At 42.0% G+C, this 22,156-nt stretch overlaps 1 protein-coding gene across 9 annotated transcripts in view; it reads right to left on the reverse strand.

Moving 5' to 3' along the window:
* Positions 1 to 22,156, reverse strand: part of LRRFIP1 (LRR binding FLII interacting protein 1) — a 116,067-nt gene that overhangs the window by 62,815 nt on the left and 31,096 nt on the right. For 8 of the 9 annotated variants that reach the window (XM_082483248.1, XM_082483247.1, XM_082483255.1 and 5 more), the window contains exon 2: positions 1,838 to 1,924. In XM_082483248.1, coding sequence (XP_082339374.1) covers positions 1,838 to 1,924 — 87 coding nt within the window. Of the gene's footprint in view, positions 1 to 1,837; positions 1,925 to 9,893; positions 9,959 to 22,156 lie in introns of those variants that run through there. The other variant, XM_082483249.1, reaches the window with a different exon arrangement.

A 22,156-nucleotide genomic window follows, 5' to 3' on the forward strand; every position in this document is an offset into this window, starting at 1 on the left:
AAATACTAAATAAATGCATAGTCACATAATGTAATTTATGCCAGTGAATTACAAAACAGATTGTAGTGGATATCTGGCTTAGCTTTCACTGAATTTGGTATTTCAGAGCAACATCCTGTACCATGTGATTTCTCTCTATACAAAGAAGTTTTCACAGATTTTCAGATCCCTGTCTCTTCAGTTATTAACTGCACAAGCATGCACACAAGCTTTAGTTTTCATACCAAAATTTCAATTTACTAGGACACCCTTTGCAGCATTAGCTTTTAATCTTCAAGGGGGTCATCAGCTGCATTAAAGTTATATGGAAATTAGATGGTAACACCACTGTCAGGTGCCATGACACCCATATTTACTTTGCTGCCCAAACAAAACACCTAGTGGTTGTTTACCATGGATCTTCCAAAGGCTGCTCGGCAAGTCTCATCACTCAGGCTGTAGGCACAGCAGGAAGCTTGACAGTACTGACACTTCTCTGCACTCCAGACCTTTCAACTGTGGTCCACGTTGCAAGAAACATCCTTCAAAAAGCAGCAACTGTAGCAGTAAAAGGTTCTTCGGTTCCTCTCTTCCACAAGTATTGTGCTTGCAGCAACACTCCTCCACAGCTCCTACTCCTGGTGTGTGTACATCTAACCCAGCTGTGGCTACAGGGTGCTAAGACACATCCAGACATGCCTCAACGAGATGAGACACTCCAGCACAAGGCTGAGCATGGGCAAACTGCCCAAGTGCTTCTTCTGCAGGCTGATTACTGCAGCCTGCACTGACACTAGTCTACTATCACATCCCAATTACTGTTTAAAAGCAAAATTGAATCCTTCTCTGCACCCTAAAGCACACATGTACATTTATTCTTACTACGTGTTCCCACACCCTGCCCCAAAACTCCCTACTTCTTCCCTTTCCTTCAAAGTCTATTTGAAAAAACTAAATTATGATTGCTGTTGGCCCTGTTACATCTACTCTGCTGTTCCATCAAATGCACATCAACAAATGCAAGTTTTAAGCCTTTCTGTTCTCATTACTATTTTGGTACACCTGTGCCAACCCATGCTTAAAGCCCCACTCTTGAGGGCACTGCTTGAGCTTCCAAAGCTTCAAAACAAATGCTGCTTTGTTTCTTGGAGCGGAGAGAACAACATTTAGTACAGCTCCTACTTGTCAATCGCAACAGGAGCAGAACAAGCAGTTTTGGTCTTGACAATCATTCCTACACTGGAAGCCCATGATCTCCCACACACTGACATGCAGAGGCACAGAAACTTTGCTGATGGTATAAAACAACTAGCTCTTCCAGAATTTGGGAGAGACTACACGAAGCATTTAATCCAATGCTTTGGAGAAGGTAATGTTTTGCCAAATTCAGTTTCTATCATTACTTCTGCCCGCAGCAGACCATCGTATTTACAAACGGGGGCGACCACAATGCCAGCTTCACAGCAACAAAGCAAAACAACTTCCAAGTGAAGAGTTATACAAGGGCTAAGAGTCTTCCATATTCATTAGATTCTAACGAAGTGATAAGAATCAACCCCCCAAACACACACAGAAACAAGCTGCATACTTCGAAGTTTACTATTAATCATTACTAACTAACCACCAGTGTTTTCTGTGAATAATTATACAGGCTTCACCAAGATAAAATTGTTGCTACAATCCCAGTTTTTCTCCCAGGATATATCATACGATCAACTAACTGAGCAGCATTAGTTCCACACAGACTATTAACGTTTCAGCCAAACATAGATTAACCCTTTGTTCCAGGACCTCAGATTACATACATATATATTCAGGAAAGAAGATGATAAAAACACTCCCCAAGCCTTGACCGTACCTCTTTCTGCTGCCTCTCCAGTTCTTTCATTCGGATCTCCCGTGCCTCTGCCCGCGCCGCTCGCTTTGCTGCGAGTCTTGCTTCAGCCTGCAAACAGGAACACAGCAATGAAATAAAAGCTGGACAATTCAACGTAAAACACAAGCGTTAAGCAGGGTGCAAAGTAAGGAGACGAGACTCGGCAAGACTGTAAACACATCTGTAGGAGTTAATTCCCTATTACAAGTACTGGCCCTGCCTTCCATAACTTGTTATGCTTCACAGGCAGGTAATACACCCTCGCGTAGGCACTACCCTCAGTTAGCAGCTGTGTTTAAAAGTGCTCTGTGTTTCTTTAATTACTATTTGTGTGGATAGAGAGGAAGCAGTAAGATTTATTTAAGAAAGGCAGGTTTTGCTCTTTTTTTTTTTCCTGCGGCGCAAATTATTTTTCATTGATGAATTAATTTGACCAACAGTAAACATATTACATGCCATTTTTCTTAACCACTGACATTGCGCTCACATACATGGGCACAGCGGTTAGGTAAACGCTACTGTTCAGCATGACTACGCAACAACTAAGGCTGAAGTGATCGAGGCAAGGGAGTAGGGAACCTGAGAAAATGCACTAACTCAATTAAAGTCTCCAGACATCCGTATTCAAGTCCAAACCTCTCCAGCATGGAAATCTGCCAAGAATGGGCCTCTTGGGAGATCTACAGTGCTTCCTCATTTCAGCCCAGTTGGAAGTGCTGGAACATGTTATACAGTAACATTTTTTGTATTGTGCTTTTAATCCCAAGCAAAACCAGTTAGTCTTACGGAGAAAAATGTAAAATTAGCTCTGGCTTGGTACAGCGTGACTGCAAGGGGCTCACCCAGCATAATTCAGAATAGCTCAGCAGGGAGCAAAAGGCATCACTAGCAGTCACCCTGGTGTTACACCCAACTCCTCTGCCTCTGAAACCTTTTACTTTAAGTACAGCATCAAATTTAACATGAAAAAAATGCAGCAATATCAAGGTCGAGCATGTAGAAAATCAAAACACCAGCATTTCCACCAGCACTTATAAATAGAAGAAAAAACATAAAAAAAGAAAGATGCAATTTGCTTTCCCTTCTGTTAAGTATATTTGCCTCTCAGACTTGTGGAAAAGGGACACAATCTTAAAAAAAGGAAAAAAAAAAAAAAACCACAAAAAAAACACAAAACACCAAAAAAAGCAGTAGGTTGACTGAAACTTTCAGTTAACAGAAAAGGGCTAATGAAAACCAAGCACAAGCTGGTGTATGGGAGGACTAGAAGCCTTGCAGTGCTGTAGATATTAAATCCTCACCAACAAGAACAAAATCCAAAACACACAGTCACTAGGCCAATATTTAAGTTGACATCATCCACCTTCTACAAAACCCCACCACAAACAGCTCCAATCCCTAAATACTGCCATCGTTCAGTTATCGACATTCTCCCCGGTTTTACTTCTTTGCCCCCAGACTTGAACTGGTAGGCAGGCAGATTCTTTTTGATGACTATTGCAGCTCACTGTTGTGCAAATATGAGTTTTTAATCCTTGCAACAGACAATTTCAGCCTGAAAAATTACTTGTAACAACAGAAAAACCTTCTCAGAGGGTAAAAATGCCCACGGCAGGAAGGGTTGATTTTGTATAGAGCGCCGTGCTCTCTTCAGTTCATTGCTTGAATTTTGAGGTAACTTGGTAACCATGGAGAGAAATTGCAAAACGCGCCCACAGTCTCATACTTACAGCAGACCTCTGTGCTCACACCCGAAAACCATCTCCTCTTGTCATCGCAGGGTGCCGTTACTTACAGAGCCAAATGACAGCAGGCTCCAGGGTGTAGGCATGTGTTACCACAAGCGTTTTCAAGGGACTGTGGCTTCAACAGCACTTACCAACCTGAAGCAGCTTGTCCAAAAAAAAAAAAAAAAAAAAAAAAACCCAAACCAAAAAAAAACCCACAGCCTGCTGCTGTTATGATTTGAAATCGTTTATGATGCCCACTATATAAACGTGCTGTAAGATGTATGCTAAAGGTAAGAAATCACAGCACTGGAACAAGTGTTATATTGACTTTACATGACCCATTTCTGTTTATCTGAAAATAAAATGCAGTACCTCAAGAAACACTACCATAAGCCTCTCTCACAGTCAGTACCACTGTAAATAAAGGACTGTGTCAGAGACAAGGACTGCTCCAGGCTACTCACCGCAAGAAGCTGTCAGGCCATTCATGTGATACTGGGTAACAGCCACTGCCTTTTGCCAGTAGCCGTTCAAACACAACACGCACACACCCCAAGGAAGGGGAATCTTGCTCCAAAGACTCCAGCTCATTAATGATTTTTTTGGGGAGAGGGGGAACTGGAGATACAGCTTTAAACACCACCTTTGATTCTTTACAGTTTAGAGATGCATTCCCTTACCCTGACACACAAACTGTAAGTAGTCTCAAGAAACACCACAAAAATGAAAGTAAGCAAACTTAACTCTTTACATACATTTGAAAACTGCACCTGATCTGGGTGAAGAACAACATCAGTGCAAACAATTAGCTATATTTTTCTCCTATGGAAAACAAAGGACCCTAAAGCCTCCACAAGCAAAACACACCAAACAGCACCGAACCGTGCATCTTAACTTCCTACCTGGCAGAAAAAGACAGAAACAAGATTATTTTGATGTTGAAATTACTGCAGATATGGTCCTTATGAATTTCTATAACCAGCTGAGCTTTCATGTTAGAAAAACTCTATGCCTGTATGTAAAATCCAGATACTGTGCTTCGCACACAGAAGTATATCCCCTTCAGTTTTCCTTGCATCATTAGGGACAAAGGATTTATGTGCTTGCTAGGTAAATTGCAGAATTATCTATATTCCAGAAGTGTGCACAATATACAATGAAACGAAGCAACACGAAACATGGAAGGGGGGAGGGGGAGAAGGTCTAGCAAGTTATTCTAAAGCCTTCCTGAGAACAAGGCTTGCCAGTTCCCTGGATACCGATACCAACTGCAGTAAGTTAAATTACTATTCCTTTGTGCAACATTCTAGTAAATGACAGGTTACACGTATGGTACATTTCAGTTTTAAGTGTGAATCCATGACACGTCTCTACTTTATTTTATTCCAGCTTTGCAGTCCTCCACCTGCTCATGCAAAGCCAATTTGAAAGCCTAAGAAATGCAAGAAAAACAAATTTTCCATTAGTACCTTTGACTAACAATGACTTACGTCTTGTAACAAGCATATTTTTTATTTTTGAAATTTTTCTTTCCATGACCATGGACCATTAACCTTTTTCAATTTAAAAATCTGACATTAGCACATACTGGTACCTCTGTAAAAAGAAAACAAATTGTTACTGCACCCAGGACACTAGTATTTTAAAACATTCATTTTTATCCCATCAAAGAATTACACAATTGTTCAGGCTGGAAGGGACCTGAGGAGGTCTCCAGTCCACCCTCCTGCTCAAAGCAGGGTCAGCATCAAATTCAGACCATGTTGCTCAGGGCTTTGTCCAGTTGGCTCCTGAAAACCTCCAAGGTTGGCAGCTCCACACCCTTTCTGAGTTCCTGCTTCAATGCCTGGCCATCCTCACAGTGATTATTTCCCCCTCCTCCCCAACCCCTGTATCATGGCAGGACCTGCTCTCTCAAGTTAAAACCCAACGTCTCATCCTCCTGCCATGCACCTCCACAAAGAGCCTGGCTCTTTGCTTCTCAGTAACCTCATGTTGTGCGTTGGAAGGCTGCTGTTAGTGCCCACCTTAAGCTCTGGTATTCTGCATCAAATACTGAAAGTAAACCGGCTCTTATATTTCTAAACATGTTCACAATGGTGTCTGGGTGCTATTGTGGTTCCCAACAAAAATACAGGCCATCCTTCTCTAAAGGGTTTTCAAATCCACAGCAAAATGAGACTACGTGTGACAAGAAACACACAAAGAGAACATGTTCTCAGTGCAACGATCTGATCAACAAGATAAGTAACGGTCTCTGATGGTATCAGCAATACAAACATCATTGAGATAATGATTAAGCACAAACCAAAAACTTCCATCAAATAAATTTTATTTTGTAAGGTTGGTTAAGAAAGACTTAACATGCTCTTACTCATCATCCATCTCCCTTTGCCACTTTAACATAAAAGGACCACTAGAGTCCGCAGGAGGGTAAGTCAGAGCTCCTGAATACTCTTAGGTCCCCAGGAAAGCCTTCATCTGACAAAGAGCAAAAACAGCCCCCCAGCTGCACAAGACCAATATCCTATCTCAGTGTTTCCAACCCCTGCTCACCTGATGCTACACACGAACCTTTGGAGGGTGCCCCCTATCATGGCAGAAATGTATTATGCTATAATCAGGCTGGTCATTAAATGATCAACCTGTGCCCTTCATAATCCTGTTCCTACCATGCTTTAATCAATACAGTGACTTAACCCGAGTGAATGTTTTTGATATTCTGTAGGTGGCATTGGTGACAAACCAGGAATTGCTTACGAGGTTGGAGGAAGTAAATCAATCAGGGCAGGGACAAATCCACACCTAACACTCATTGTGTACCATTTCATAAAAGTCAAACTGAAAGTCTGGTAGCAACCCTAATATCCAACAAATTCTGCAGCAAGTGTGGGAGAGAAACAGGAACTATTACATACAGATTTTCCTGTACAGAAGCATAGCACACCTCCTGACAGGAGTAGCCACATGTTCACAATAGTGAGCCACATGGCACGGACATTCATAATACAAGCTCCGCTGTCATCTACAGACTTTTAGACTAATACGCAAGAGTGTCAGATTTATTATGGACCTCTTCCTCAAAAGCAGGGGCATGACTAAACTAGTCTGAGTTTGTCAAACCACACTCTTTGAAAAAGTCTTGGATTCTGTTTTCACATTAATAGTTCTGTGCTATAAATACCATGATTTCTTGCACACCCTGCAAACAGCAACTTTAACTTCACATTTCTCTCTCTGTGCTGACTAAACCAAAACAGGCTCTGCCTGGATGACTTTGGCCTTCATCCAGCCCAAGCACTTGTCAGAGCCCAGACCCAAGTCACCTCTAAGTGCAGTAGCAGAGACAGACACCATACCCCACAATAAACACAGCTGAATTCATGAAATCATCAATAAATTCATATAGACTTCTTAAATTCAGACTAGAAAAGCTAAAATGAAAGTCTCAAGGTTGCCAGCATAAATATTCAACAGATTCAAGATTAAAAAAAAAAAAAAAAAAATCACTAAGATTGAAGGAAGTAATCTTAAAATCATCTAAAATTCACTAGTGACTCAGTGAGCAATACAGGCCTCAATCAAAAGTGACAGATGACTGGCAAAAACAGAAGAATAAAAATATGAAGCCTAATTGCACTCATTACAAAGCTTTTGTAACTTCCCTTTTATGAAGTATTGCTCATCTGACAAGGAGAACTGGCAGCTTCAGCATACTGTGCATGTCAAAAAAAAAAACCCCAACCAAACAAAACACTCCTAAGGGGCCTCTGTAAAGCCCCATGGGCAAAACAAGAGGAGATTGCAACCACACTGCTGAGATGAACATGGAAATCCACACCAGCTGAAAAATAATCGCCTTAATTTATGTAACTTGCTCAAATACTACAACTACACAGCCTGCATTTTTGCCATTTTATTGCAGTTGCCCTGAATGATTTACAGCCTCTAACCCCCAAAACAAGTATACTGCTGCACTCCAAAACATTCATTGCTTTTGTTGGTCCACTTGCTCAGCACTCGACACCCCTTAAGTGTCACTAATTTTAAAATAAAAATCCAGTCCTATGCAGCAGCAGAGCTTTATCCTGCCTTAAGGAGTTCAGTATGTTTAGCTCTGAACAGGGGAAAACTAAGCAGGTTGTAACCTGGTTCACTACTGAGGTACAACTGCATCTGAGGGGAAAGAAAAAAAAAAAAAAAAAGCCAAGAGACATTTGATATCAGCTAGAAAGGGTGAGAAGCTTCTCCTCCTCCTGTCTGCAGCATGAGGCAGTGGGGAGAAGTGGGAGTACGAGATCTGCAACTGGCAAGGAGTTACTCCCACATACACCCTTTTTAAATACCACTCATCAAGACGAGGCGAGGTCTGGTTGCACCCATACCCAGCACTGCCGGGGCCAGCATATAATGCACAATGGTTACGGAAGCAACGACTTCCTGGCCCTGAGCACAGCGTCGGGGAAGCTGCACATTCATTATCATTTTGATGAGAGAATTATTTAGGTGACTTCGTTAGGTAGAGGCTAATGACACACATCCTGAAGGTGTGCATTCTCATAGCTTTTTCCCCTTATGAAATGTCCAAGAGTTCATTGTTCAACTGGAAGCCCCAAGAAACAGCCAACAAAGGCAGGAAATTATGCTGCTTTTTTGAGCAGTGAAAGATGACTACGTTGACTTGCCACATAGCTACATAGGTAAGAGTTTTCGATCTATACAAAGCATCCCTTAATTCCAATGTAGTCAAAATTATCTGCTTCTAAGACTAGTAATCAAAGTTACTATCATGTTTTTTGTGGAGGACTGAAGCGTTAGTTTGCCAGTACCAAACCATAGTCAGGAAGCTCTGCAATTCTACTGCCAGAGAAACTTTAAAACACAAGTGTGCCCTACTAAATTACACTTGCTCACTGTATGCAACTACTATTATGGATTTCTGCAATTACTGTTCTCAGGCTGATTCAAACTTCTTGCCAACATGCTTAAGATACAGCCAGTAAGCCGCTTTTGGGACAAGCATAATTTTTCATGATTGATACCGTCCAATATTCTGCAGATAAAGGCTTTTCCTCAAGTGTTATACAACTGTTCACTCTATTTACATAAGTCACATGCTTCATCAGACAAAAGAAACGTGCTAAGGTTACATTATACTTCTAACGAATTTAAAGTCTATTTAGACAAGCAGCACCTGATTTGCAATATTCCTGTAATACACCTGACCAATACAGCTATCAGGTAAAACACCTGCTAACCCACAGCAATGTTTTTCCCCATCTCTACTTGAGTAACAAATGATCTAAAACAGCTAATTCCAGGAGCTTACCATGAGTTACCACCCACTCCTTAGTATTGAAACAAGAGCATCTATAAATGACTTCTATGCTTAGAGGTCAAACCAGCATATTTACCTGAAATTTTTTGCATCTGAGTTATAAATATAAACATACTTTGCACCACTCGCTCATATGACAATGAGCCTATGAGTCACGTAGGGCTCGGTCAGTCAACATCCTGCTTGACGCCTCACCTTTCCCTTAAATGCAAATTAGCATCAAAAGGCAGCACGTTCGCGAACCTTAGCCTACACATAAACATAAGGATTCCCTTCTAATACCCAGGTACCAGCGTCGCTGGTTAGACAGACAGGCCCATTATGGGCTTGCCTAACAGCTCCTCTCCCATTCACAGTGACAGTGGTGAACCGAAGAGTGACAGTTTATGTCAATAGATGACTAATCAACCCATTAACATTTTACGGTCACAAGGGGCTGTTTTGAAACTTTATTTAGAAAACACGCAACAGGTTCAGTTCGCATATCTGCTCCTGTACCAAACTGAGAGGTAGCTTATATTTTAACTACTGATTTTTTAAAAGAAAGCCTTAGAAAAGTCCATGCGGTTTGAAGAATTAGCTACTGTACGCAGCTGTCAATCAGCGGCAGCAGTAAGTACCGCACTAGCACCCACCTCTACAAGAGCTGCTGTGAACCGCACACACCCCCCAGAAGGAGCCCGAACTCCGGCCGTGCAGAGCCCACCCCGGGCCCCAGCACCCTCCCCCGGTGCCCGGATCGCCACCGGCCAGCTCAGGCAGCCCGGGCACACGCCACAGGGGGAAGCCCGCGGGAAGCCGGGCGGGCGCAGAGCGCTGTGACAGCCGCCCAAGGGCACACGCCGCCGGGCCCGGCCACCACGTGGAGCGGCAGGCTGTGCGGCCACCTGTCGCCGCTGGGGCGGAAAGCCCCGACGCCCGCGGGCACCCCCGCAGCGGGTGGGGTGGCTGCCAGCGCCCCTCGCCCTACCTGCTGCCGGGCGGCCGGGCTGAGGCAGCCGCCTGCCTCTTCCATGGCTCCCGCCCCTCCGTCCCGTCGCCGGCGGCCGTCTGCCCCCGCCGCACCGCACGGCACGGCAGGAAAGCGGCGCGGCGCGGCCCGGCCCGCCCCCCCCCGCGGCTCCGGGGGCGGGGCGCTGGCGGGGCCGGCCCCGCGCCGGGGGAGAGGGCCGGGTGCTCGGCGCTCCGCCGGGCTGGGCCGGCTGCGGGGGCTGGTCCCGGCTTCTGGGCGCCCCGGCGGCAGAAGGGAGCGCGCTTCGCTTCGGTTCTCGGCAGGCTTTGCCGCCGCTCCCGCCGATTATGATCCCAAAATCCCCACTGGACCCGTGCGCCGAGCTTCCCTTAAGCGGAAGCCAGAGAAAGCAACTGTGAGAATGGGTTGAAAGCTCATAACCTTATTGTGCTCCAGGGCGATAAATACCCCCGGCAACAAGCCACCGAGTCCCTGCTTAGCCTACGTCCGCCCTCCGGGCAGCATGCTGGAAGAGAACGTTCAGAAGCACTTGAACAGATGCTTACAAATACATATTCACAACCAGCCAGCATTTGAACAGCAGAAATAAACTGCATAACTGTTGCTAATCTGCTGCAATTATATCAGTATGGTGGGTTGGGTTGCGTAGAGCTGGGCTTAAAACGAGCGATGCCGGTGTTGGTTTTATTCTTTAAAAAACAGCACTGCACTCTAAGCAATAGAAAAAAGGAGCAAAATAAAAGGTTGGGGGGGAGGGAGGAAGCACCTAATTGAGGCCTGAGAGTATTGCAGAAGAGCAATCAGGAACAGTGACTGGACAAAAAAGGGAAATCCTGCATTTCAAAAAGTCTCTTGTGATGAGCAGGGTGAGCCTAAAAGGCACTAAGGGAAAAGTCAGAAGAATTAGAGGACACAAGTGTTTTTAAATGACACTAAGTGGGACAAGAGGCCAAGAACAATTCAAGGCACAGCCAGAGCAGAAACCCAGGCTCCATGGAAATCAGTGCCATCTCTCGATTCACCCCGATTTCATCCATACCATCTCTTGATTCCTCCCCAATTTCATCAGAAGTGCACACACCTACCCCTCGAAAAGACAAGAGGGCAGGGAGGAAACCACCAGGGCAGGGACAATTACCGAAGCTTAAGCTGCATTTTATCCATTGCAACTTTTACAGCAGCAACAATAGAAATCATGGAGAGTCATCTCTTCCTGGCACCAGACTTTCCCCGGTTGCAGGGACAAGCAAAACAGGTTGCTCCTTAGCAACGATACCCTGCACTGGCTCTCCTGTCCCGTCAGCCGGCGCAGATTGGGGAGCCCTGCAAAGCCTCCACCCAGCAACTGAGCTCAGTTTTTCCATGAGCTGCCAGCCCGGTAGAGAGAATCCGTTTTTTCATGCTGGCAGAACACACACTGCCATGCTGCTGACAATATTTTAGCTAATTTGGAAGCGCCAGCACTATTTTACATTTGGGGGGAATAGTTCAACTGGAGTCATCGACAGGCCCTAGACCCCAGCTGTGTCCGACTGTCCCTGGAATGGCCAGACAGGCTTCCTTCAAATAAAAGGCATTAGGGATGTCTAACTTGCACCTTGGCCCAGGAAGAAACCCTGCTTAAGTAAGGGGAAGCTTTGCATTTGTAGAACAGGGGTTAGTTTTACGTAAGTCATAGAATCACAGACTGGTTTGGGCTGCAAGGGAGATTCAAAGACCATCCACTCCAACTGCCCCACCACAGGCAGGGACATCTTCCTCTAGATCAGGTTGCTCAGAGCCCCATCCAACCTTCTCTGGGCAACCTGTTCCGGTGTCTCACCAACCTCATACTGAAAAATTTCTTCCCTCATATCTTATCTCAGTCTTCCCTCCTTCAGTTTAAAACCATTACCCCTTGCCCTATCACTACAGGTCCTGGTAAAATGTCTCTCTTCATCATTCCTATAACACCCCCCCTTAAGTATGGAAAGATTGCAACAAGGTCTCCAAAGTCTCCATCTTTCATTAAACTACAAAACCATCTGTTGAGCCTACAAGTTATTTTTTCCTCTTTGTTCATATTTTCCTGCATTACAGGGTAAAGGACCCAACTTGGCTTTAAAAAAAACAACTCAACTGTCTTAAATACACTTCAACGTCTGTATGAAAATAAAGAAACTAATAGGTCTATAACTAATATAAGTCCCTGTGAAGTAGGAACATAATCATGTGCCTCAAAGGTATTGTTTTTTTTAATTAGGAAAAAGTCAGGCTTAAGCTACTCTGAAAGTTGATAACTGGAGATTCAAGGATACACTATAGCCTTGTGTTCAATTTCTTCTTGGTAAGCATGCTAGCTGAAAGGTATGACAGGTATGTCTGCAGAGCAAGATACTTGAAATCAAAGACGAAAGGGAAGCCAGTCAATATAATCTGCCCAGCACACTTCATAGGCAGTCGATATTCAGTACAGGTAAAACATCTGTAACTTAAATCTGTCTTTAACAGAGACCCATTTCGTCCCCTGGTATGGCTTATACTGAAATCAGGAACCAGGCACACGTAACATGATGAGGAAACGCTTTCCTATTCATTCAGGTGGTATAACATACAGCCCTAAGCCCATTATTTAAGGCTGACTGAGTTCCTAGTCTGCTAGGTTTCCCTTATCCTATTTGAGCAAGACCAAAGAACAACAGCAATCTACAGTAACTGAAAGAATACCCTGGTGTGCCCTGCAGCGGTGCCTTCTGCCCAGCTGGCTGGCTTGCCTGGAGATGCACCCTGAATGCTGGGGGATCCTGCCTTCAGGCTGGCAACCTCTCCGCTCTGCCCTACGATGCCAAGCAAGGCTGTCTGTTGTGAACAGCCTGGAGGCCAAGAGAAGTTACGCCCCCATTCCCAGAGACTGGTCAGCATTTCATTTTGGTGCAGTAAACAGTATCGAGCATTGCAGAAATCCAAAAATCATGAACAGCTGTGAAGAAGTCACTTCTGGACTATGGCAACTCACTCCAAGGTTGCTGGGGGCCAGGCACTGATGTTAATTCTTCAGGAAAAATATGCCTTACCTTATATGTAGAAGTTTCAACAGAGAAGGAAAGGAGATTGATGTTAACCATGTAAATCTGAAGCGTCGTAACAACTCAGCATGAAGAAGTATGCATATTTTCATCTTAGCTTAAAATAGACAATTCGTTCTGGTTTTCTTGGTTAATGAGAATTAACGTCCTGTTACATTTACTGGCACATCTGTACAGTTTTTGTACTATCTGTCACTTGGAAAATACACCAGAGATGTGAGTACTTCCTATACAAGGCATAAATTACTGAGGACCCCCCCCGCACACCTTTTTCTAATTACTTTCTAAATGAATGTAGAAGCCAAGATGTTTGGGTTTATTTGGTTTACTTGAGGAAGCACTTCATACCTCAGGATTAATTCAAACACACCAGTGTGCTATGGACCTGCTGGGTAGGAACTGAAGCATCAAGAGGTCTTTTTAATACTAGTGAACTTCCATTTTTCGGTAATACAGAGCTGACAGCATTCATAACACACACTTCAGCATGTCTGAATTGATTTTATATGAAGCGAGCCCTGTCCTTGAATTTCCAAACAGGGCCTGACAGATTTATCAAGAACAGGAATTCTCTGTATACTCACATATACACTCTCTTCCTCATCTCTCCTTCCTCTTGGCGCTTGATACTCCACTGGATCCTTCAGACACCGCTAAATAAAATGCAAGTGCATACAGTTCTGTAACTACAGGAGCTGAGCCACAACCTAGGAAGCCAGTGATGCATTTTACTTGACTGCTTGCCAAAGCTATATAGCATGTTTAAGCTCATAGTTGTCAGCTCTGACTCCTTGCCCTTCGAACCGCTGCCATGTAACTTGGGAGCAGAGAGAGGGGTACTCACAGCACCTAGTGAACACTGTCTGAAAGTGGGTATTTATCTATCTTTATTTTCTCCACCTCAAAAATGCAGCGTCTATCTAAGTTATACCTCCCCCATACTCAGGAAGATAGTGAAAGGATATGAAGCTCTGCTAAATATCATGCCTTCAAGTGCGTGGTTCTTGTGTCTGTGCATTTCCCATTTGAAACAGGACATTGCAAGAGTTACATTAATTCAGGGAGACATCTAAACAGCAAGAATTTTCATGATGGAAATATGCATTACATGTAGTACAATGATAAATCGAGCATAAGAAAAACAGGTAACAGAGAGAGTTAGAAGAAAAAAAGTAGGCTGACGTTTTCAGAAACCTGACAGGTTAACTGCAAGTTCATCTTAGGTACTTGTAAGCAGAAAACAATTACTGCACTTAGGACAGCAGCTCAGTTTCTGATGGCACAGACTCCTTATCTCTCCTTGGGGAACACACCTCACTGCAACTCTTTAACCATAACTACCAACGAGCTTCGTCAGAAGGTAGAGGGAAAGATCATACAGCCATCTTTGAGGTATGTTACAATCACTGATAACACAAACAAATTCCAAGGAAGCTTGGCCTCCAGCACAGGTCACACCTAATTGATTACTTTTGTCTTCAAGGCCTGTTGTGCCAGAGACAGTTTAAGAGGCACTAAAGCAGGGCTTGAAGTAGGAATAAAGCAGTCAAAACCTTTACAAACAGGTTTAAACACTGAAAAAACCTGCAACATAGAGCACACTGGCTCCAGTTTGGCCCACCCCAATATTAATTAACTCAGCTTATTTCATTTACATCTAAAAAAAGAAATTCTATTGTACATTTCCTTTATACTCTTCAAGTAGTATGTCTTAGAATTTCAGTAATGAACCTCCATATCACACTTACTACTGTTCTTCCAAACAGTGGGAAGAGACAAAGCAAGTCACATTTTGTGGAGAAAAAGGCTGGAAAGTGTGTCATATTAAAAGAAAAATTTCGTTACTCAAGCCTTTTTTTAAGTTCGTAATCTTGTTCTTCTAACATTCAAGAAAATCTATTAAAAAAAAAAAAAATCTGTGGAGTAACACCCATCAGAAGTCACAAAGACATAAGAAACTACACACGCATCTCACTTCATCATCCGTGTCTGCTGTGGGCATCCTGGCATTCTTGCAGCTCAGCTGGCAAAGTTAACAAAACCTCCTTGTAAACCGTAACCAAGGCAATGAACTAAAGTATACACAACTAAGTGCTTCTTAGGAAAACAATGTCCGGTTTTCATCACCAAAATGTACTGCCAGTATCAACAGATCCTTTTCTATTGAGGGCAGAACGCAACACAGCAAGAAGGAGGAAGGAAACTGCTGAACCAGGCGCAAGTGCTTCTCACCACACTGAATCATGCTAGTGGGGAAGCTGGAAGACTCTCAGGTAGCCTATACATGACGTATTTATCATTCAGCTCAGGGAATCCATTCAACTCCAAAACTCAAAAAGCAATGCTCTGTCATGAACATTTGGAGATCGGGTATATTAATGCCTCGCTACTATCAGAAAGCCTCAGAAATTTGAAATATAGGCATATGACAAGTTACATGATCTTTCCATTTCAGAAGAGAGAGATTTAAGAATAGTTCCCATAAGCCAATAAATTCCTGACCCAGTCTCAAACTTCTCTGTTTCTTTGCTTAATAATGAGGGGAAAAAAAATCCATAGATTTTAAAAGATCAGACCAAAAATAATGAGCTTTGGTTAGGAGCATCTCACAAAACCTGAGTATACAGACATCTGTGTAAAAAAAAAAGAAAAAACAAAACAAAAAACCACACGCAACAAAAACCACATACACAAAAGAGATCCAGTAAGAGACTTTTACTCTTAAAAAAAAAAAAATACTCAGCTTTATCATCTCCCAGACTCTACCTCAAACCTAAGAATCTTTAAAGAATTCAAAGCTGCATTAACTATTTCCACCATGACCGAAGTTTTGTAAATTGGAAAACCAACAGTAATTTCAAAGAATGCCACACAGAAGGGCAGAGGTTCTGCACCTCAGTTCTACCTCCCATTAGGGGCATTAGGTGGGGAAACACAAGAAGCATTTGAAAACTCTGGGAGTGCCACAGATACTTCATCAAACTCTCCAACTCGACACACAAAAAAGGCAACCAACATCCAATTCAGAGTAAAAGCCAAGTCCAAAAATTCAGACTTACAGCTAAGCATAATTATGGTTTCAGCCCAAATGTTTAACTATATTCACCACAGAGAATAAACTAGTACAGCATATTGAATGTACAATGACCACACAATGCAATCCTACAAGACTGAAGTTTAGTGGGAGATTAAATTGAGTTTTTTCATGGAAAGTTTTTCTTGCAAGGGTGTTCCAAGACTGATTTCTTTTCTGATTTTGTTTTTAAAGTTTCTCAGAATACCAGAGCTTTGTTTTTCTCTTTCTGTTAATTCCCAAGCGCCAGGAGCAGGGAGTACGAACAGGCACACGCTCCCCTCTGACATGCCGATGGTACTGTTGTGAGTTATCTGTGTTTAAGGGGTCAGCATTCTTGTCTTGGTCTTCTTAACATTTTGAGCCAAAGACTGGGAAGAGGAGGAGAGGACAAGACCCACAACTAATGAGGAATTTACACATGAACGTTGTCCCCTTTGGAGAAATATTTGCTTATGTGTTTGCCAGGAAACCCATCTCAGAGATATAATTTAAGCATGTGACCAGAGGCTGGAAAGTCTTGTTGACACAGACCTTTTTTCCCCATAAAGAAGGAGAATGTTTATTCGGCAGAAGGCTGCAGTGAACAGCACGTACAGCTCTACAATGTAAAAGACAATTAGGGAGTTGCATCCTGCTTCATAAATTATGTTGCCCTGCAGTCACAAGGGGCCCCTGCTAAAAATATAGCCTAAACAATAACTGAACTCCATCATGAGCTTTCATAGGTTACCAAAGTAAACCCTGCCACAAGGAACTGATCCCAAAATAACTGTTAAAAGTGAGGTATCCTGTAATCATTTCCATAGATCCTAGCAGTGGTTTAGAGGCATTTATTCCCTTAGTAAATGGTCCCCCCCGCCCCCTGTGGTTTAAAAGTGATACTGTTTTAAAATCCACTAGTTACTTAGGAAGGTAAATATGGTCTCTTTCCCTTCTCTACCTTCGCCTGCACACTAGTAATAAAAAGCTTGTTAACACCTTCTTCAGCAGCTTGTGGCTGGAGTGGTCTCTGTTGCCATGTTGGGTTCCCTTTGCATACTAAGCATACTTTGCTGCAGATGGGTTAGCTGCAAACTGGATTCGACTTTAAGATGCACTGGACCTGTGGTATGTGGGAAAGAAAAAGTGCTCAAAACACATCCTTCAATTCAAACCAACCCGCTCCATGAGAAAACGCTGGAGAGTTCAAAGTGGCTTCAGAGGCAAGATTCAGAAGAAAATTAGCATGACAACTCATCAGTTCTGTAGAAACCTGTAAAAACAGAGATCTTCATAAGCACTGGAGCTCCAGAGCCTGGAGAACGGGAAGATTGCTGCTTACAAATGGGAAAGGGATCCTAAACTGACAGAGCATGTATATATAGGGCATACCACTTGCACTGTTGTTTAGCAATAAATTACTTGTTCCCTTTCCATATTCTGAAAAAAAAAAAAAAAAAAACAGGGAGGAAAGAACAATTCCAATATAGGATGCTGACTAGCAGCTCTGCAGAACCGTGTTACAGCTTTAAATCCCAACCAATTTTCTATAGGTAGTGTATTTGGCAGAGGACCAACGCAGTATCAACTAACCACATTTACGTCACTTCTTCAATTGGCGTTTCCTCTCAAAATAGCTCTAGTCAGTAAGTGGCTGCTCCCACCAGAGAAGAATTTGGATACCACTCTACAGCTGTCATCTCAAGGAACAAAACCACGTTTTATACACCATATATAATACTGCACTCACATACTTTAGATCAATACTATTACTCATGTAAAATAGTTCTGAGGGACTCAGTATTGACCTTGGAAACAGCTGGATCACTTATTCAAGTATATGAATCGGAATTGTTGTGTTTACAATGATTCCTACAAGGAAAAAATTCAATAAAACCAGCTAACTGACAGTATTAACAAATATGAACTGGAATTTCACAAAAGCATACAAAGCTTCCCAGTGTTGTTTCCCAAAATATTTATTTGCATGAAGCTGTATTCAGTGGTTTCTTACACTTGTTTTACCCAACTTCTTTTTATAAAGAGAGAAATTTCTGTTTTACAGTGACTACACTGATCCTTTTAGTTCTCCCTCTATTAGATTAGCAGTTTCGCAGAGACTGTTTTCCTCGTTTAAAACTTAGATAAAACTGAACCTCAAAACACACAAGTAGAATGACTGTATTCCATAGTACTTTTTAAATACTGTATTTCTGTTTGATTGTGGAACAGCCTTTGTAATTAAAGTCACACAGAGTTCACTGCAGACTTTGGAGAGCTTAAAGCCATTTGGCATAAAGAGGGGTAGTATGTAAACAGAGGGTACCTAAGGGAGGTAAGAGGTCCTAAAACTCATCCCACAGTAAGGCTATCTATGTATACCTCAAAAGGCTTTACATATTTCTTTATTAAAAAAAATTGTATGTTTGGCTTTCTGAATTTCTTTCTTTGGAGAGAAAAAACAGCATGTTTGCTATAATACAGGCACTAGGGTTATCCCGGTAGTGCAAATGAATCAGTGACATCCAGAACTGGGCAACTTTTGCTTAAATCAAATATAAAGTGAAAGATGAAAGATTAATTACCACCTTAATGACCAGGCATTCTTCCTAGTTTGATATCTTTGTGCGATACAACAAATGGGGAAAAAAAAAAAAAAAAAAAAATCTGTTTCAGACTCTTAGTGCTCTACTACCATTTCCTTTGAGTGACAGAGCAAAGCTGTAACCAGTGTTTCCCAGCAGGACCAGTCCACAGGCACCCAGCACATGGGGAGGTCAGCCGAGAGACTCTCAGTAAGGAAGCACACATGCAAAATTAATTCAGCCATTGGTACATACTGCTGAAGAGCAAACACATGTCTTGACCATGCTCACAGAGAAAGTAAGCACAATAACCAAACTTGGAGCCTGCAATAAACAGCAATATTTCATCCGGCTCCTTTACAGCATAAACACAGGTTGGGGAGGGCTCCAGAGCTGGGCAAATGCCAACATCATTTTGAACACAGACATAAACAGATTTTTTGTTCCTGACCAGTAGAAATATTTGAAATATAAATAGGAACTGAAATTCAGAGACTGCTACAAGCAATGTAATCTGTGGGTACCACATTCTGGTCTCCACTGAACTACAAGTTTCATCTGAATCGAAGTTGGCAAATCTTGAACACAGCTCTGCACTTATAGCACGTTAAAACATGGATACAGACCTCCACAATGGCTTAAAACAATGCTCAAACTACCAGCTGAGAGGAAAAAAAAAAAAAAACAAAAAAAAAAACCACACCACACAAACATAACGCATTTTGAAAAAAAAAAGTACTGTTTTAGTGATTACCGAATCTGTGACAAGAAGTTATATAAAGGTTTAAGAAAGTGCATAAATACAAGACTAAGTTCTGTTTTGTTTCTCAAATCAAGTGCACCTGCTTTCTGGTTTAATCACCTTAAAAACAAAACAAAAAAAAACCACACACAACCAAAAGCCCACCTTTACCAGCATTACAGTAAGAACAAATACATTTGCAGGAAATTATTTGTCCAAGTCCACTGCGCATCTCCACAGAACTGCAGTATTTGCATCCAGACAAGACTGATTTATTCTTTTAAGGCCAAGTAAAATGACGATCAGAAATTTCAGCTAATCCACTGATTACTCCCCCGTATTACATGCTCTTGAAAGAGGTACAGAGGCAGTAATACATTTCAAATGTTATCAGATACCCAATAGCTGAAGCAGCTTGGTGAGACACTAATGAAATGTCAGGTTCTTGGCCATACAAGTTATATGGTATTGAGAAATTATGCAAACGGGTAGTGTGAAGTAAAGAAAATAAGAGATAAAGGGGAAAGGTGTTGAAAATAACTGCAGACCAAGCAAAGCACATAGGATACGCAGAAAACAGCACATAGATTAAACAGATAAACATAGAACAACAGAGCACAAGAGGGAAGCAAAATAAGATGGTAGCAAAAATTAAAATCAGGAAGGAGAATAAAAAAGGCATAATGAAAACATAGAGAACGAGCACCAAACCCTAGGGGACCCAAGATTTAATAGCCATATTCCAACTCCTGTACACAAACAGTTCAGCATCAGTTAAGTGAAACTGAACAGCTTCCAATGCTAAGACAAATTGTATCATTATTTTGAAATGGTGCAAGATTGGTATTAGATCATGTGAACTGCTGTTATTTCAGTGTCACACTAATGTGACCTTTCCATTTTGCAATAGGTCAGAACAATTTGCCCCTTAAGTTTTGGTGGGAAATTTTTGAAGAGCTTCACGCCAAGAACTAGTCAGTGAAGTTGCACAGGTCTTTGCCATCAATGAGGAGCAACTCAGAATTCCACGTCAGTGCTTTAGTTTCTTGTCCAGAGAATAGAGATTATGTGTCCCTCTGGAGGAAAAAAAATGCAAGTAGTATTTTGAAATCTTCAGACGCAACATATTATGTGCAGAGATTTTATGCCAGCAGAGCAATTGAGAAACTACAAGGAAAAACAAAACAAAACAAAAAAAAAAAAAATCAAATTTCCACATAGCTACAGCATTTGTATTTATCTGGTATACAGGAGAGCATACAGGAAGCAAAGAGACCTCTTTTTTGGAATCTTGTTTTCAGGAGCAACTTGCATAACATAGCAGCTCTCTATGGACAAGAGCAATAGCCCGTGAAGTGCAACTCAGAAGTGCTGACTACAGAAGATGAGATACGAGAAAGACCTTAATACTGTCTGTATAGCAGGCACTTGCCAAGTCTGGTACAGTTCCAATACAGACTTCTCTCTGCTTTTGTAAAAAAGAAAATCATACTATAGACTAATAGCACAACAGTATAAGTTCTTGAAAAACAGTAAATTAAATTTTAAAAGTGAATTGAATGCTTTTACAGATTTAGTCCTTTTGATAGAAAAGAATGTTCTAATTCATAAAGGTATGCAGTGAAGCAAGTCTTAAGGTCAATATCCCATCCAGTAGATCACAGGAGTAATGCTGATTAATTATTCCATCTTAAAAGACCAAGAATGAACTTCAAGCTTGTTTAAACTGGCCTGAAGCCCACAAGAGGGAGCAGCAATCAAGCAAAGCAAACATTTTTTGTGTTCCTAAAAAGACAGTACTTCCATCACGCAAATCTGTATTCCTGAATGTTCATAGGAATGTTTAAATTATCTGACTATTCAGTCATTGATGATGTGGATGAAAATTATTAGCATTATTATTAGCATATAACAAAGAGGATAACAAGCCACAGAAGATACACTCCTCTGTATCCCTACTGAGGACATGGTAATTCAGCCTTCCTTAAATTATTACTCTTACCAAATGCATTTCAACCACCTATGTAAAGAAGCAAACCAACAAAGGGTGGGGATACTTAGAGTTTGTGTTAAGTTTCCAGAACCCCCAGATCCCCCAAAAACCCACAAATCCTACCTAAGTTTATTTTGCCGGTAATTCGTGTTTTGTATCCTCGCTCTTCATCAATGCTTTTGAAGAGCTCCAACAAAACCTACACAGTTGTTTGGGTTTTTTTAAGTACCAGCCTCTCAAAAGGTAACAGCTTCTGCATTCAGCATCACTTCAACACAGCAGAAAAAAAAAATGCATTAAGAAGTTTGGAAAGGTTCACAATATTGTTTCTTGCAGGCTCCCCAAAACAAGGCTGTCATATTTGTTTCTATTCTTTCACTTACAAACGTGAGACAGCAGCCTGCTTCATTGACAGTTAGATGGTTTTTAAGTAGGAGCACCTCAGAGCTCAAAGCAGAAGCTGAGGACTCAACTAAATGCTTATTTAGAGGCAGAACCTCCTGCATCACTTTGTCTCCTATCTCCCAGACCAGTATTTCAGGATCTATTAATATTTTATTGCCTTTTCTTCATTAAAAATGGGAATTGTAAAAAGAGAGCACATTTAACTATAAATTACAATAGAGAAGGGAGACGGATGAAGATTTCTGAACGAATACTTCAAGACATGATTTCTTCTTTTCATGCTTCAAGGTGATCCCAGGAGGGCTGACAAAGTGAGGCTGAGCAGGTCACTGCTGCAGGACCCATTCCATCAGCCAGCTACAACCCATCCTGTGCTAGGGAGCCAGGATTAGGGAAAAGCTCCCTCCGGCTTTGA

Source organism: Vanellus vanellus (assembly GCF_965231255.1).
Source record: "Vanellus vanellus genome assembly, chromosome: 5".
NCBI lineage: Eukaryota > Metazoa > Chordata > Aves > Charadriiformes > Charadriidae > Vanellus > Vanellus vanellus.